This window comes from Aptenodytes patagonicus, chromosome 4, assembly GCF_965638725.1.
Source record: "Aptenodytes patagonicus chromosome 4, bAptPat1.pri.cur, whole genome shotgun sequence".
Lineage (NCBI taxonomy): Eukaryota > Metazoa > Chordata > Aves > Sphenisciformes > Spheniscidae > Aptenodytes > Aptenodytes patagonicus.
The window spans coordinates 9,472,722-9,487,580 of NC_134952.1; the positions used below are offsets into that span (position 1 = coordinate 9,472,722).

Here is a 14,859-nt window from a genome sequence, read left to right on the forward strand (position 1 = left end):
GAGACGGGCCCGAGCCCCGCGCGGAGGGGGCGGGGCCGCCGGCCGCCAGCAGCGCCAACGGCTCGAAACGCCCGCCACGCGCTAGTCTCGCGCGGCCTCCCCGCCGCAGAGGGCGGCGCGCTACCGCTCAGCCGCCGACCGCGCCTGCGCGCCCGCGCCCCTCCCGCCCCCCGCCGCCCTTCCGCAGAGGCGCCCGCGGGCCTCAGCCGCCTCGCGCCGATGGGGGACAGGGGGGCCTGCGCGGAGGTGGGCCGGCGCCCGCCCGCTGACCGGTGACGTCACGCGGGCGGGCGACCCGCGGCGGGGCGGGGCTCTCCAGAGGGCGCGGAGGCGGGGTCTGCGTGGCGGAGCCGTCCCTCTCCTCAGGGGATCGCCTGAGCCTCGCCGCGGCGGGGGTTTCGTGTGCGCCCTCCCCTCCGCTCCCTCCCCGCTCCCTTCCCTTCCCCTCCCCTCCACCCGTGATCGTTCTGGCACCCATCGCGCCCAGCATGCGGGAGGGAGGGGACGAGGGAGAGCTGACTGCAGTCTGATGTTGCTCAGCTTTGACCGAAACCGTGCCGCGGACGTGTGTCCACCCGCCTCCCCGAAGCTGAGAGGCAGGGCTAATGGTGGCCACCACCCCGCTGTCCGCGGTTGCTGTAATAGTGATTGATCCCTGCCTAGTCCTTTTAGTATTTTTTCATGGACTTCAGGTCCGTGAATTTGTCTAATCCCTTTTGAACCTGCTTGAACCCAAAACTTCACAAGGCAACAAATTCCGGAACGTCACTACCTGCTGCTTAAAAAAGCACTTTCTTAAATTGTTTTTTAACCCTCTCCTAATCTCGCCAAATGATCCTCAGCTCCAGCATTGCAGGATTGGTGAATACCACCTCTGCATTCACCTTGTCTGTGGCTTTCATAGCAATTTAGAAACCATCAGAAAATTTCCCTTCAGCTCTGTCCTCCCCAGTTTGGAGAGTTCCAAAATTTGGTTTCTGTGAAGCAAGTGCTCCATTCCCCGATGATTTCAGTTGTCCTGTGTGCCTTTTATAACATTGCTGCGCCTTGCTTGAGGTGCAGAGACGAGACTGCACGCAGTCCTTAAGGTGTGGGTGCACCAAGGTTTTCTACAAAATCCTTGTTTCCAATGCTCTTCCTTACGATGCTCCATTTTCTTGGCTTTTTGGCTGCTGCTGCTCACGGAGCCACCAGAAAGCTCTTGGCAATGATGGCAGGACCTCTTCTGCATTGCGAGGGCTGGTTCTGAGTTGAGCATCATGTAAACTTTTCACTAACAGTTTCAGCACCCGTTATCAGCAGCCGCTCCTCGAGTTTAGCCATCTTCGTTTCCTGTTTACATTTCGCGTGCCACGTTTTTCTGGGCTTCCCTACTTGCCTCGCGATAGCCTCCTTAGCTTTCTCAGCGAGTCATGCAGGGGGGAGGTTTGGGCCACGGTTTATGTTTGTGTCAGACATTTTACCTGGGCTTCTAGTACAGTATTTTGTGAACCTTCTGGGTGTTTGTAGGCTTCTTGCTTTTGAACCGCTCATTTATGGTTTTCTGGCATTTTTCTCCATTTTTGCATAGGTCGTTTTCTTAAAATTGAGTATCCGTCTGCTTTATTTGTCTTGCTCTCTTCTTACAGTGTTAAGCTTAATTATATTGTGCTCGCTACTATGGAGCAGCTCACCCACTAACAGCTCTTGAATTAGATCCTCTGCACTGCTGAAGACTAAATTCAGAACGGTGGGTTTTTTCCTTGTGGTTTCTAAGGCCAGTTATTCTAGAAATAAATAATTTATTGCATCCAGAAGTGTTATCTCTACATTTCACCCTGATGAGGCATTGACCCAGTCTGTATGTGGGTGGCTGAGCCCTCCCACTACGTGTCCTAAATGTGCAGCTTCTCCAATCTCACTTAATGCAATTGCTGAAATGAATCAACACAGGGAAATGAGCAACCTCGCAGCTCAGCACAGCTAAGACTAACTCACATGAGGTTTTCTAGATCAAAATCAGCACCTGTATTGCCTACAAAGTGCAGTATGTTGATTTCTGGTATAATGTGGTCTGTGCAAGACACATTTTTAAATTAAACCCTGACCCTGAGTGAGTTCTCATGGGTAAAAAGAGCTGTTGTGTTGAATTCCTCCCCATCAGATTACAGCCTGATATGCAGCTGTAATTCAGGCTAGCTGAAGTTTTCAAATCATCTTGCAGATAGAGTGCATTGCGTCTTTCCGATGGGGAAGGAACAAAAGCATTCACTAGCCTATTTCATAAGACGACGACGTTTCAGTTCAGTCAGTTACTTGCACTAAAATCAACTTGTCCTACAGTAGTGTTTTGGAGGCTTTTGCCTCCACAGTATCAGGGTTTTTTAATTTTATAAATATCAGTGTTACTCGTGTAAAAAATGCCTGAGTAAAAGCAAATTTTTGACACCTAGAAAACTTTCTAAAATTCTGCTGTCCCGAGAGCAATTCAGCTCTGCTACTGAAGTCCACATCCTAGATGAAAGAAGACGCATCTGATAAAAGATTGCCTATCTTTTGTCTATCAAATTGTCTATCTGGATTGCTGCAACTAATGTCTTCAGTTCCCTGTGTGACCGGTTCCTCTCCCTCTTTCCAGACTCAAACGCGTTTGATGTCCCACCTCCATCGTGGCCTTTCACAAAACCTACGTCCCCATCTGTTTAGCTGGGCAAGCAGGACTATGCTCATTCTGTAGCTGGTTTGGAGCTACATGCATGCTGGCCAGTAGCCACCTCTCGAAACAGCGAAATGCTCAATGGGGCCAGCTTTCGGGCACATTCAGTGCAGGAAATAATTTATTTCTCTTTCTACCCAGACATGGAATTTTCATGAAAGTTTTCACCATGGATTATCGTTGCAGCCTCCGTCCTATCTCTGCTTTGCCAGATTTGGTGAAAATTAGCCTGAAGGTTCAAAAGTTATCAAGGAAAGGAGGAGGGGAACAGATGGACGAAAGAGGAGTTGACAGACAGCATGATCTCATAATCCCCACTGGCATAGGAATTCAGGCTAGAATTGAAATATTTTAGGTCAGAACATTGTGCACTTAAACTTCCCATTTTGAAAGAACAAGCCTCTAATGTGAAACAACTTTTCATTTGTTAGACCATCGATCGTCTTTCAGGGCAGAGATTAAACAACAGCCTTCCCCTACAAACATATCTTCGAAATTCCGTACAGCCCCTTTCCCCACCCAGCCACAGCCCCATGTGCTTCAGTGTTTGCTTTTGCAGCTTCTTATGGGTCAATTGTTTTTCTCCGATTCATTTTTTTCTTGGTTGCGTTTAGTCAAAACATAATTAAAGACTTACCTTACCCTTTTTTTCCGTTCTAGGAGCAGTTGTTTTGCATCTGTGCCCAAGAACCGGAGAGGTTGCTTAGATAGCCTATTGCCTTTACAAGCCATTTTATGGTGGATTCCAGCAGATTAAGACATAGACATTTCTGGAAGGATGTCTGCAAGCTCTGCACTATTCCATCGATGCCATGTTGTGTTTGTTCCACTGCAAAATATGACATCGTTGTGCCTGATACCTTGGAGAGAAGCTATCGGTTACCCGTTGGCCAAGGCTGTGAAAAACAGCCGAGGAGTGCAGTTGCCACCTTATAGGCATTGCAGCTGGCTGGTATAAACGCTCTCACGAGGATACATCTGTCAGGTGAAAAACTCTTCTAAAAATGGTTTGCTTATTACTGCTTTAGAGTTTTGCTTTGTGTTGTTTTGTTGTGTGGAAAAAAAAAAACAAACCCACAGAGAAGACATGGAAATAAGTTTTTAGCTGATGAACTGTAACAGTGTAGAAGCTTTTTCATTTTGCATCATACTGCACATCTGCTCATAGCAGCAGCGGGATGTTAGAGGTCCCTGCTGCAGATCGCTGGAGTACCAACCACTCTTTGGAAACACCCTGTCCTAAAAAGTAATCCATTGCTTTAAGCAAATTTATATTCTGAATTAAGCACAGCTTTTGAAGTGCCATGTGAACTTTTATTATAACAAAGTCAGAAGACAGAAATTTGGCACCAGCTTGCTTTCTCTCACCAGCACATGTATCTTCTCTCCAGAGGAACGGTAGATTTCATGCTGAGACCTTGTATTCCCAGGAAGGCAGGTCAAAGTGATTAGTTTTCTTCAGCTTTGTTGGATTCAATGCCATAAATAAAAAAGAAGCGCCTACGTGTTTGGGCTAACACTCTTAGTGTATTTAGACATATGATGCACAAGGTTATTTTTTTTCTAGAAAATTGTTTACTCTTCTGACCCTATTTTGGATTAAAAGCCCGCGCGGGGCTGATCAGCTGGGCTGTCTGCAAAAGGGTTTTGTTTGTAAGAAACCGAACCTTTGTGTGGGAACGTACACTAGGACTCAGCAGGGGCCTCGGCAGGGACCGCGAAGGACCAGCCCGATCCTTCCCGCTTCCTTGCTCTGCTCCCCCTCTCCCACCGAACTCCAGCCAGCTCCTCCCCAGTGGGGCAGTGGTTCCTTTGCACAGCAGCCACAGAGGAGAGCAAACTTTCGGGGGGCTTTTATAGAGCTGCACCCTCAGCCCAGGGAGCGTAAAATCGTAGCGGGCAAAAGGAAATCAGCCTCCTACCAGCAGCAATCTCTGCTATTCCAAACCCAGCTCTTCTGGCAGCAGTAATGCCAGCCCTCCACTCCTCCTCTGTCCACCACACCATAATCATACCTTTCTTGCATGCCAAGGTCCTTAAAAACACTGGGTAATTCACAGTTTCTAGAATAATAACAATAACTGAGAACTTTGCCATTGAAACCACTTTAAACTACCTCTTTTAGAGGAAGCCAATGGTTATATCATCAAGAATTTAATTATAATTTAAAGCTCTTTTCCATTTAAATAGGCTTTGGTAAAACATTTTCACCCTGATAGGCAAGGCAAGCTTCTGGACTTTTAATATTAAATTTGACATATCCATCATTAGCAAAATGAGGCATCTTACTTTTCTTATAAACAAATCATAGGACATTACAAATGTCAGGAAAGAAGCTGTACAGGTCATAAACTGTACAGGATTTACAAAAATAGTGCCACCACGTTTGTCATAATTCTGTTACCCTATGCAATTCTTCCTTGTGCTGAGAAAAGCGGTGCTGTCCCAAAATATAGCACTGCTAAGTGTTTATTACAGCCTTTTTCCTGTTGGAGATTAATTTATAATAAGCTAGTGATATGCTGGATTGTATTTTATGCTTATTCTGCGATAGCGGTAATTTCAAGGAAAGCTTTGATAAAAAATAGTTTACTACGCTTTGCACGTGAATGTTTTTACTGATTCAGCAGCTCAGCTTATTTGAACCAAACAAGCATATCGACAAGCTACTTGCCATGATTTCAACTAAAACTACTATTTCTGTATTTTTAAGACATCGTTGTATTTAAGTGCAATGTGCTTGACAAACTGAAACAAAACCCAGTGGATGTCACACACTACAGCTGAGAGTATAACGATGCAATTTGCAAAAGCATTTCAGTTCTGTCCCTCCTCTCATCTCTGCCAGTAACAAACTAAAATGCTCTTTTTTGTCTGGCTGTACATCACTTGTGATGTGACTTTCATGTTCGACAAAATACACATGCAGAACTTGTAGGCCGCCTTTTAATGCTTTTTTTTTTTCTATCTTGCACAGAGCTGGAATGATTTCAAGTATAATTACTTAGAGCAGACACTAATGCATTTCGACTTGCACTTTGTTTTACAGGTTGGTTTGTCTTCAGAAATGTAGAAGTGGAAATTTATGCAGCACCCATGGTTAGAGACAAATAACGTTAATGACTATTGGGGTTACATTGGGCCGAGATAGGTAAAAGAACTTTAATTTAAATAGCACTCTAACCTTCATACCGTACTATTAATTTGAGTTGCTAAAACTCAGTGAGCTCCTTCTGAAGTAGTCATTACGCCGATATGAAAAGATTTGCAGAGAAGAAATGCTATACACAAAAAACCAAACGATGAAAAATTAAAAAACCCTGAAAACCACAACAGAAAGGTATAAAAATTTGTATTTATATTGTGACAAGATAACGAAACAACACAACACTCAGTGTGCTACAGAACGTAGCAAGCACCACGTACGCGCCTACGAATGAATCTGTACAGTGTAACACACCTGGCAGACTACGAACCGTTCCTTCGGCTCTGGCACAGAACCCGCTCGCTGACACCTCTAGGTAACAGTCTGACCGGCGAACAGCAGCAGGCTCTCTGTCAGTGCTTCACATGCACCAAAATGTCGTCACGTAAAAATCCTTATCGCACAGACCCTTTCAATGACATAAATCGCGTGTAACCACATTTTACGCCTCTCATGCAAAATGGAAGGAAGAAATTCTGAAATTGGAGTGCCTTCACTCTGCTTTGCGAACGGGCGAGCCTCTGGCTGGACGTGCCTCCCCAGGAATCCTCTGCTGGGGTTCATTTACAGTACTTCAAGTAGAAAGAACAGCCAAGGTGACCAAACAGTTTCTGATCTTTTGTGTTTCATATATCCCCTGCATTTTAATTCTAGGTAGTTACGCGACACACTTGGATGTTTCTTTTGCAGCTACCAATTAACAACAGTGCATTTAGTCAGTCACATAAGCAAATTGGCTCATTTCATTGCTGGTGAAATTAATTTCTGATATGTGTGCCCCAGTAGGCTTTGTAGGGAGCACAGCTCTTCCTTAAAGGGTATCTAAAGGGATTCAATTCTCCTTCCACCAATTTTGGAAAGTGCAAGTTAGTGGGTTAAATATCAACACTGTTACTGGCTCTTACCACACACAAACAATGGCCTCTGATAGTTAAAAAAAAAAAAAAATTACAGATTTCTGAAAGAGATGTCTGTTTTGCAGACATTCCTTTATCAACACCATCATAAAATGAAGTGTATAAAATTAATACTACTTGATAAAAAGCTGTGATGATGTGGTTCTTTTCAAAAATGTGTTTCTTTTCCACAGGGCTGATCTGCAAGGATGAAAAATTTCACCGCTAATTACCAGTCTGCTATAAAGTTGTTAAAATGGTGAAATAATCCCTTGTCACAGTAGCAGAGACTGCTGTAAATACCTCCAAGAAAAGCAGAAGTACGTCCCGCAGCTAAACACGCCCCGGGGCTCGGAACGGGAGCAGGTCTGCAGGCTGAGCTCACGCACACGCAACTTCACCTCCTTCCGTTTCCCAGTTCTCTTCTTCTGGCATTTAAGTTCATCCACTGAAACGGGTTATGCAGTGTACAGCTGGATGCTCAGAATACTGGTATTCATCACAGTAATTTATTTGTAGATCAACAGAAGTAGCTTTTTTTTTTAATACAAAATGATGGTAGGCTGTGTGAGGTATAGCTGAACCCATACTCATCCATGTCAAGAAAAATAACACCGTTTAAGGCCAGAAAAAGTTGTAATTCTTTGTTAGATGCAAGTTGTATTAGATTTTATTTTTTTTTTTTCCCACCCCAAAACTTACACTAAGAAATTAGGATAGAAACTTGTCTATAAACACCAGATGAAAAACTGCCCTTCTCACAGTTTTTGGGGGGCCTTTTTATTTCTGCTTTAATCCGATGAAACTCTGAACCGAGTTTGTTTTTTGCACAAGACAATACAGGATCCGGTCTCTGGCTAGCAACATGTTGTGGAGTTTCTACTGGCCAAACCCTGCTCTTTTCAGAAGGTAAATAAATCAGCTGCAGTGAGCCTGGGGGGGTACAAGCTGGGCAGAGAGAGGATGGGCATGAAGGAGGATTCATCCTCCGAATTGCAGTGGAGAATCTGCAGAAAAAGCTACCAATTTTAGGCTGGGTTTTTTATGCCTCTCTCCTGCGATGACAGAGTGCGCTCACGGAGCTAGAAGGAGAGTTAAGCCAGGAGCAACGAAGAGGCGTTGTCTTCCCAACACCTGCGTGCTGCAAGGGAAAGCCCTTCCTCTCTTCTCCCACCAGGAAACAGGCCAAACCGCTACGTCTCCATAAAAAGAACTTCTCGATGACTTCATCTCTCCAGAGCCTTTCCCACAGAGGAAAAGGCCTAGCAGCCCTGTAATCTTGTCCCTACTCCTTCTTCTCCTATGTGGTAATTGCAGAGAAAATGGATTAACTGCGCAGTAGTATCTCCTCACCTGCTAAAAGCACAGTCATGACACAGAACGGCAGAGCTGCCGAGGCAGTGGTAGTATTTAATCTCGCAGCAAGCAGTATGCTCTTTGCAGTCATGTTGCGATTACAGATACAGTTGCGCGCGCGCGCGCACGGATGCATGCATGCATGCACACACATGGAGCACACACACAAATATCCAGCTTAAAAAAATTAATGAAAATAGAACACTATTTGCATCCCAAGGTGCTATGGCCACGGGTAGCGCTGCGCTGGCTGCTCAGCAGCGGGTGACTCGGGTCCCTAAAGGAATGTCAGAGCCCCGACTGTCACCGCCGCTCGGCCGGGGCAGGGCTGGCCTGCAGCACTGCTCGGGGGGCGGGCGGCCGCCCAAACCAGCCGCCAAACCCGACACTTGAAACAGTCGTGCCGTCACCTTCGACCGGGCTGCTTCTGTCCGAGCTGCAGAAAAGGGGGCTGTGCCTGAGAATACCACCTTAAATTGGGCTGTACTTGAGGGAGAATGACACAGGCAGTATGGTGTCATTTTTCTTTACCGGCATAATAGTCCTCAGCTGTAATAACTGAAAAAGCAAAAACAAATAAACCCTTTTTATTTCCACTCAAGATTATTCGAGTAATTTTTATTGAAAATATAAGATCTACAAAGCCATGGATACCCAGCGTGGAAGAACTCATTAAGTTAGCACATTCATCTTTAAAAGGAAAATTTCAGGTCGACCTAAGGTACAATAATGTTCAATTTAAAATCTCATTTTTCCTTCTGTAAGTTTCAAATCTCTTTTCATTAGGAGGTTCTGTGCAAGAGCTGCTTGTCATGAAAGGAAACACTTTACAATTCATGAATGTGTTCATTATATAATAAATGAACAGCAACAATATACTAGCCTTTTTTTTTTTTCCCCTGTTAACAGTCATGTGTTAAAGTAAACGCTTTTTTTTTTTTTTTTCCATGATTTGGAAATTAGTTACATATGCACCAAAGGAGCTAGTAATTTCTGCTGCTTGTCAGCTACACACAATGAGTATATTGCTGTGTGCTTTCCCCAACAACGAGGATTTTAGTAATATGCAAGGTGTATAGAACATAATACCAAAACCTGCATCTCAGAAAAGGTTAATTATTTTCTTATTCAGCTGCCAGAGTTTATAACCTTAGGCCCCTCCCCAGAGCCAAAGTGGGGGTGGCCAGCCATTAGGTTATGTAAATTAAACGTATACGTTTTCCTTGTTGGCAAGTTCCAAGCAGTAAGCGAGAGTGCAAACAAGGATCTGTAAGCTGCCACAAAATGTATTCGTATTTCTACTCTGTGTTGTAAGAGCCAAAGGGAGGACACGTATGTCAGATGCTGAAAGAACAACTGAATCTTTGTTTTTGATCATTATGGTCAGTCTGTCATGAGGTCTTGTATCCGAATGCTAAAAATGGCACCACACTTGGACATCCCATAGCCTTACACAGTACGTTTGTGTTTCCCTAGCCACTGAGCACTGGTCTCACAGAGACCCTGACTTTATAAGCTAACAAAATATAGATTCGGGTGCTGAAGAATCCGAGGGAGGGCTCATACCAAGACAATTAACCCTCGCACCAAAACCTAATTTTATGATTTTACTTAAAGCCACACTGAATCAGTTGTGAGAGGGTGAAGATATAAATACACCTCTCTGCTTCATCCGTAAGAAGGTGGACAACTGACCATTCGAACAGAGGGTCTTGAAACAAAGCTTAGTTGTCCTTTAAACAATGAAAAGGAGAGGCATACATAAATGGTCACCAAGGCACAATATGACAAAGGTGAAGAGTCCCTGAGACTCTGGTCTGGGTCTGTACCATTCCCCTCCCTATACAAGTAAATGAGAACATTTAGGAAAATATAATACAAAATCTCTTACAGGAAATATAGACTACACTTGCTAAAATCACTTCCCTAAAAGTGTTTATAGCTTTTTTCTTTTTTTTCTCTTTTTTTATTTTTTTTTTCTTCTTTTTTTTTTTTTAAAAGACCTTCTTTAAACAGATAATGCAAAGACTGGTCCATTTTTTTCTTACCCGGCAAGCCAAGCTCTAATGACTTCACTAAGCAGAAGTTGTATTAAAATACATCTTCATAGTATTGCTACAATTTGGGTAAATATGTTCTGAACAGCTTGATGAGTACTAAATAAACTTTGCTGTTTTACAGCATACATTTTAATTTTTTTGCACTTTTTTAAGAATAGAAATACAATTATAGTGTGCAAAAGAAAAAAAAAGATTAATTATCTTCTAGCTGAATACTGTAATTTTAAGCCATGCCTTCCATAAAAATGTATTGACATGTGTAAATAGAAGAAAAGAAAAAAAAATACAAGCAAACAGAGATTTCATTTCCTTGCAAGGAAAGGTTAACTATCACAAACTGGATCACTTGAGTTCTGTATTCTTCAGACAAAGAAATGAAAAAAACAACCCAAAAAACCACTGAAATGCTTCAAATGTCATCCATTCCACGGTAACAGGTTAAAATTGCAGTGTTGCTTTCTACTACTCCCGTTAACATGGATAGAATGATTTGCTGCTGGTTGGATATTGAATACAAAAAAGCAAAAGAAAGTTGAGATCATCCCACATGAAGTCATTATTAGAGCTGGCTTTTCCCCCGTTTTGAAGTACAGTAGTGACTTGTAAATATGACCTTTTCTAAAGATCATCTGAGATTTGAAGATTTATCTGCCCGCTTCACCCAAACAACAACTGCTGAAAGAATTTGCTCTATAGAGCCTGCTATACAGCATTCAAAATGTTTTACGGTTTTTTTTTTCCATGAAAAAATACCACAAAAAGTAGTTTTAGGTTTTCGTATCTCCGAATCACTAACACATTGTAGATTCCATTTATTCTTCCATGTTTGAAATGGTTTCTGCAAAATCAAAATAACTGTCAAACTCCCTTACGCCATGCTTCCAACAGTTTGAATTTAATACTTCTTGAATGGAATGACATAATTTATTTTCTTTAATTTGCAGTATGGCTACATCAAGCTAGCTTTAAGTCACAACTGTACCTAACCACAGTTCTCTGCAGCAAACCCATGATTTACAATATCTAATATTGTGGTTACAGTGCAGGGAACCGTGGGTAAGAAACCTCCATGTCAGAGTACTGTGGTTGGGGTTTCCCGGAAGAGTGGCAGTTGACACCTCTGGAATATTCATATATAAGTGCTTCAGTCAGATGGTCCTGAGTTGAACGGGTAACTCAGGCACTATGAGAGCCTGGCATTCAGTCTGCGGGAATGTGTGTAACCTCCGTCACTCGAACCGCTTTGCAAACTGTAGTGGTCTTCAGCATCACTGGCACTTCCAATACTGTCCATTTCACCTGGAGTAAACTCCATTCCTTCAATGTCTACTTCTAAAGAAAACATAAGAAGGCACATTTTCAGAAAGGCGGCGGTTGTAGCAAGTAACCGTGGGCCGGTAATGCCTGTGTCAATCAACGTTCAGGTGAAACCTGAATCACGCTTCATTTTCTGTAATTAAAAAAACCCAACAAACTGGAACAGTAATTCCTGAGGAAAGGATCCTTTTGTCCACCTGAGAATTCAAATCCCTTCTCTCCTCATCCACATAAATATACTGCATGACATCAATAGCAAATGCTGTCACAGAACCGTTCCAACCTGGGCCTAGACACTGATCTTCAAAAAAAAAAAAAAAAAAAAAAAGAAAAACCTCAGAGGCCACAATACTGCAGCACCGTTCATGGTAATTCCAACCTATACAGGTGTCAGCTACTAGCGACTGTGGTGTAGCCATCTGTCCACCGGTAACTGCACCGTGACCGGCAGCTCATCTCCCGTAGGCCCTGAAAAAGCCAGCCTGTGCGAGTGTTCAGGCACAGAAAAACTTCAAAGAGAAAATAAGAAATGGTGACAGGCAGCTTGAAGAGCTCTGTCTTAAATGAGAACCAAATGTAGAGAACGCTTGGTGATCGTTACACAAAAAATATTTTAAAATTTCACAATAAATGATGTGGAATTAATTTATTCACACAAATGAATTAGGATCAATAAGACCTTTTTTTTCCCGAGAAGAAAATATTATGCCAGCCTTACCAATAATTACACTAAAAATTCGGAACATTAAATGGTAATTGTTTAAAAAACTGGCAAAAACACATGCAGTATAAATAGCTTTAAAAATACATGCAGTATCAATAGCTCCAAAACTGATTAGAAAAAAGTAAGTTTTTCAAATAATGTAAAAAAGATGCAGTAGTTTTTTATTCTGCAAATCACATAATGGAACAATTTTTTCTGGGTTTTGTTGAAAGCCTCATTTTGGTTTTAAATAATGTTTTCTTGCTTCCCTACTTCCCTTTTCCTTCCCGCTCTTGCAACTGCCTTTGGGAAGCCCTCGTTCAATTACCTTGTTCAGAGTCAGTGGATATTGTTGATCCCATACTGTCAGTGCGGATACGCTCCATGCCCTGCACGGATAGCTGCTCCAATCTGCGTTTGAGGTAGCGGTGTTCCCGCTGTAATTGTTCTTTAATATTTAGAGCTTTTCGGTCCTGTTCTTCCAATTTCTTAAAGGGAAAGAAAGATAGTAAGCCGATATTTTTTACTCACGTTAAAACATAAGTAACTTAAGATCTTCTAATAAACAGTAACTTTAAAGCAATTTAAAATATTTTAATTAATTCATTTAAAATTAAATTACATTTACAATTTTAATTTTTTTGTTACCATTCTATAGAGGTCAGGACAATTTAAGCAGGCTAGGCCACAGCTGAATTTGTTTCACAATAAGATACAGGGATAGAGGGGGGGGGGAAGAAAAAAAAAAAGATCCCTCAGAGACTCTCTTGCCACTAGCAGACATTCCTCAGCTAAGACCAAATTATTGTTGCCTTGGTTGTGGGGAATATTTAAATCATTTTATCAGGCAAAACTGGCATCATCTCTGATAACTAGAGCACAGCTCAGGTTTCAGTCAGAACTTAACGCCTCTTTAGGTGAAATAAGAGACTTACCACCATAAAGGAACCCTTGCGAGCCTCCTGAATGCTCTCCCTCCTACCGCAGGCCATGGAAATTTTTAGCATTTAAAAATCTTCATTAACAATAAGCAGTATTAATTATATAGTAGGAGGAATTTGCTAACAATTCTCTTTATTCTTGCATTTTTTTCCCTTGAACTTCTGCAGAGCAAATACGATAATTCTGTGATAACCTCCTACAAAATCCAAAACTTCCCAGCAAACAGCCTGTGAAAGGGTCCTTCCACACATCTACCTAAAATCTCCCCTCTGCTTGAATAAAAGAAGGTATTAATTTTGGAAATAAAAAGAATACTTCACACCTGGTAAAATGTGCTGCACTGTTGGTCCAAATGCAAGAACAGAAATAGTATCTTTTAAGATTTCAACTGAATCCTCTTCCAAATCACTGATAGCCATTTAAAAAAATTGACTATATAATTAGGGAAGAAAGTGTAATGAGTATGATGGGATCAAAAGCAGGAAGGACACACAAATCAAAACACCTTACCTTATTAAAAATAAAAAGAAAAAAGAAGAAAAAAAAAAGAGAAGCTGATTCTTTTAATCTAACTGACGAAGTAAATTACAGGTTGTAACAGTAAAAGCACTTATAAGAAAGATCAGATTTCTCTGTGAGCTGTGTTTACACGACCACTGAGATTTAGGAGATGTGCAGGGAGCGAATACAGCTGCTGACAATTCCTCCCTACCATCTGAACGAACCTATGCTTGGTCTTCTGAGGAGAGCGGGGTGGGGCAGTGCACAGCAAACCACAAGCAAAACCTTTTCAGAGATTTTGCTGTTCCAATGCAAGCCTGAAAGCAAAAGTATTTATCTTTGAAAAAATAATTGACACTATTGAACTGGGCAGTTTCCTGGCTGAATGAAATCTAACTTCTGCAGCCTCGTGTTAAGCCCCGTCCCGGGCAATACACTACAGGGATGTGCATCATACGTGGATACGCAATGTTACAGTAAGAAAAGGGGTTGGTACATCCATGTACGCAGCAAACCAAATGTGCCCAACTGATCAGATTTCCTGTTCCTGTATTTTCCTGGCTGCAATCCCAAACTCTAACAACTATTTAGGAATGAACTCAGTGATTCATATCCAGGAGACTCAAAACCGTCCAATCTTTCAGGGCAAGTTTCAATAAACGGGGGTGTGTGTGTGTGAAAAGTTCAAAACTAATGTATTAGAAATGGCAGACAGGCATTGGCACGCTCTGGCAGTGCAGCGGGGAGGTAGGATGACCTGACGAAGAGGAGCAATTAAGTGGCAACTCAGTTAGGGTAGGTTCAGTTAAAATCTTAAAAAGAAAGCTAAACTTCAGTTTCAGTTTTCAGAAAATGAATACTTGGTACCGTGCACGATGGACTTGGAAAGAATCTGTTTCTAGCTTTCTTTATCAGCAGCTGAAATGGTAACTACATGGCTAATCTCTCACACTTGCCACTTGTAAAAACAGGTTTTCAATTTGTACGCATAAGCCCATGATAGGGGGGCAGCCCAAGACAAAAACCACATGCAGTGCCTTTCACACACGTTAGCCCGAATTATAAACAAGAGGGCAAAATCTCCAATGGTAAAAACAGGGGTTGCCCAGCTGGAGTAAATGTGCTTACAAGAGCTGCAAAAGTAGCTCAGTAAACTTGTTCACAAGAATGGGTTTGCTTAAATT

The 14,859-nt window shown here is 42.4% G+C and overlaps 1 protein-coding gene and 1 long non-coding RNA gene across 4 annotated transcripts in view; one reads left to right on the forward strand and one right to left on the reverse strand.

The window, feature by feature from the left end:
* The first annotated feature begins 7,048 nt into the window (after positions 1–7,048).
* On the forward strand, positions 7,049–8,753 carry LOC143159259 (uncharacterized). The gene is made up of 3 exons (XR_012995157.1): positions 7,049–7,288; positions 7,631–7,705; positions 7,864–8,753. It is a non-coding gene; the product is annotated as an uncharacterized LOC143159259 (long non-coding RNA).
* The window catches only part of MXD4 (MAX dimerization protein 4), a 39,741-nt gene continuing 33,631 nt past the window's right edge, over positions 8,750–14,859 (reverse strand). For all 3 annotated transcript variants that reach the window (XM_076335808.1, XM_076335806.1, XM_076335805.1), the window contains exons 5-6: positions 12,561–12,720; positions 8,750–11,544 (exon numbers count right to left, since the gene is read on the reverse strand). In XM_076335808.1, coding sequence (XP_076191923.1) covers positions 11,396–11,544; positions 12,561–12,720 — 309 coding nt within the window. In that variant the 3' untranslated portion in view covers positions 8,750–11,395. The remainder of the gene's footprint in view (positions 11,545–12,560; positions 12,721–14,859) is intronic.